The following is an 831-nucleotide window of genomic DNA, read 5'->3' as shown; positions in this document are numbered from 1 at the left end:
AGACCTTGGACCATCCCACGTAGACCTCCTCCTGGTCTTTCTCACCTGGACCTTTGTTGATGCCAGGGATCTGTTTCTTCGAGGGGTTGTCCCCATTTCTTACCAATCTCCTCACGCGGGTGACTTCTCTTCGTTCTTTTGGTGGGTTTTTGGTTGATCGCCTTCTTGCTGGTTCAGGAGCGGGGAGGAAGGGGAGTGTCTAACATGGCATGCTGCACTTGGGGGAAGAGCGTGGTCTGGGGTGGTGTGTGGTCTCACTCCGGGGATCTCGTGTCTTCCAGGAAAGGTGATCGGGAAGAACGGCAGCGTCATCCAGGAGATCGTCGATAAGTCCGGTGTGGTCCGGGTCAGGGTGGAGGCTGAGGCAGACAAGACGGAGCACACCAAAGAGGTAAGAAGAATTCGGGGGGCTCCCCGTTCTGGTTACACATGAGCCGAAGTCGCCCAATGGCTGCTCAGTCCCCACGGCTCCTCCCTTTCCGGTCTCCATTGGCTGCCTGGTGGCTACGTATCCTGTGATTGGCCCGCTGATATCCGAGCTCCTGTCACTGGGCACTTAGATGATTGATTACAGGAAGACTTTGCCCATGTCTGCTCGTGTTCAGCAGCCGCAGCAAAACTATCCGAGGGGCCCGACCACCCGATCCACATTCTGGGCTCCATTGGTGATGAGGATCGGTGTTTTATCTGGTGGCGGATACCGCGGTCTATGGGCGGCAGTGGTTGCCCGTAGACTGAAATCTTTACCCCCATATATACCGCCCACCCATACTGCCAGCGTCCACTGGGGTCCATAGACTGAGGTATGTACCCCCATATATACCACCCATC

General features: G+C 56.2%; 1 protein-coding gene across 1 annotated transcript in view; it reads left to right on the top strand.

Annotated features, from left to right (window-relative positions):
- The window catches only part of LOC108803332 (synaptic functional regulator FMR1-like), a gene marked incomplete at its 3' end in the record, with an annotated part of 5,459 nt that extends 5,068 nt beyond the window's left edge, over positions 1-391 (top strand). Inside the window, exon 3 of the mRNA XM_018575180.1 lies at positions 282-391. Coding sequence (XP_018430682.1) covers positions 282-391 — 110 coding nt within the window. The remainder of the gene's footprint in view (positions 1-281) is intronic.
- Positions 392-831: the final 440 nt, after the last annotated feature.

This window comes from Nanorana parkeri, unplaced genomic scaffold (genome assembly GCF_000935625.1).
Source record: "Nanorana parkeri isolate BGI_ZX_2015 unplaced genomic scaffold, ASM93562v1 scaffold3612, whole genome shotgun sequence".
In the NCBI taxonomy this organism is placed as follows: Eukaryota; Metazoa; Chordata; class Amphibia; order Anura; family Dicroglossidae; genus Nanorana; species Nanorana parkeri.
Note: the sequence above shows the minus strand (reverse complement) of the source record. Positions and strands in the feature narration are given on the sequence as shown.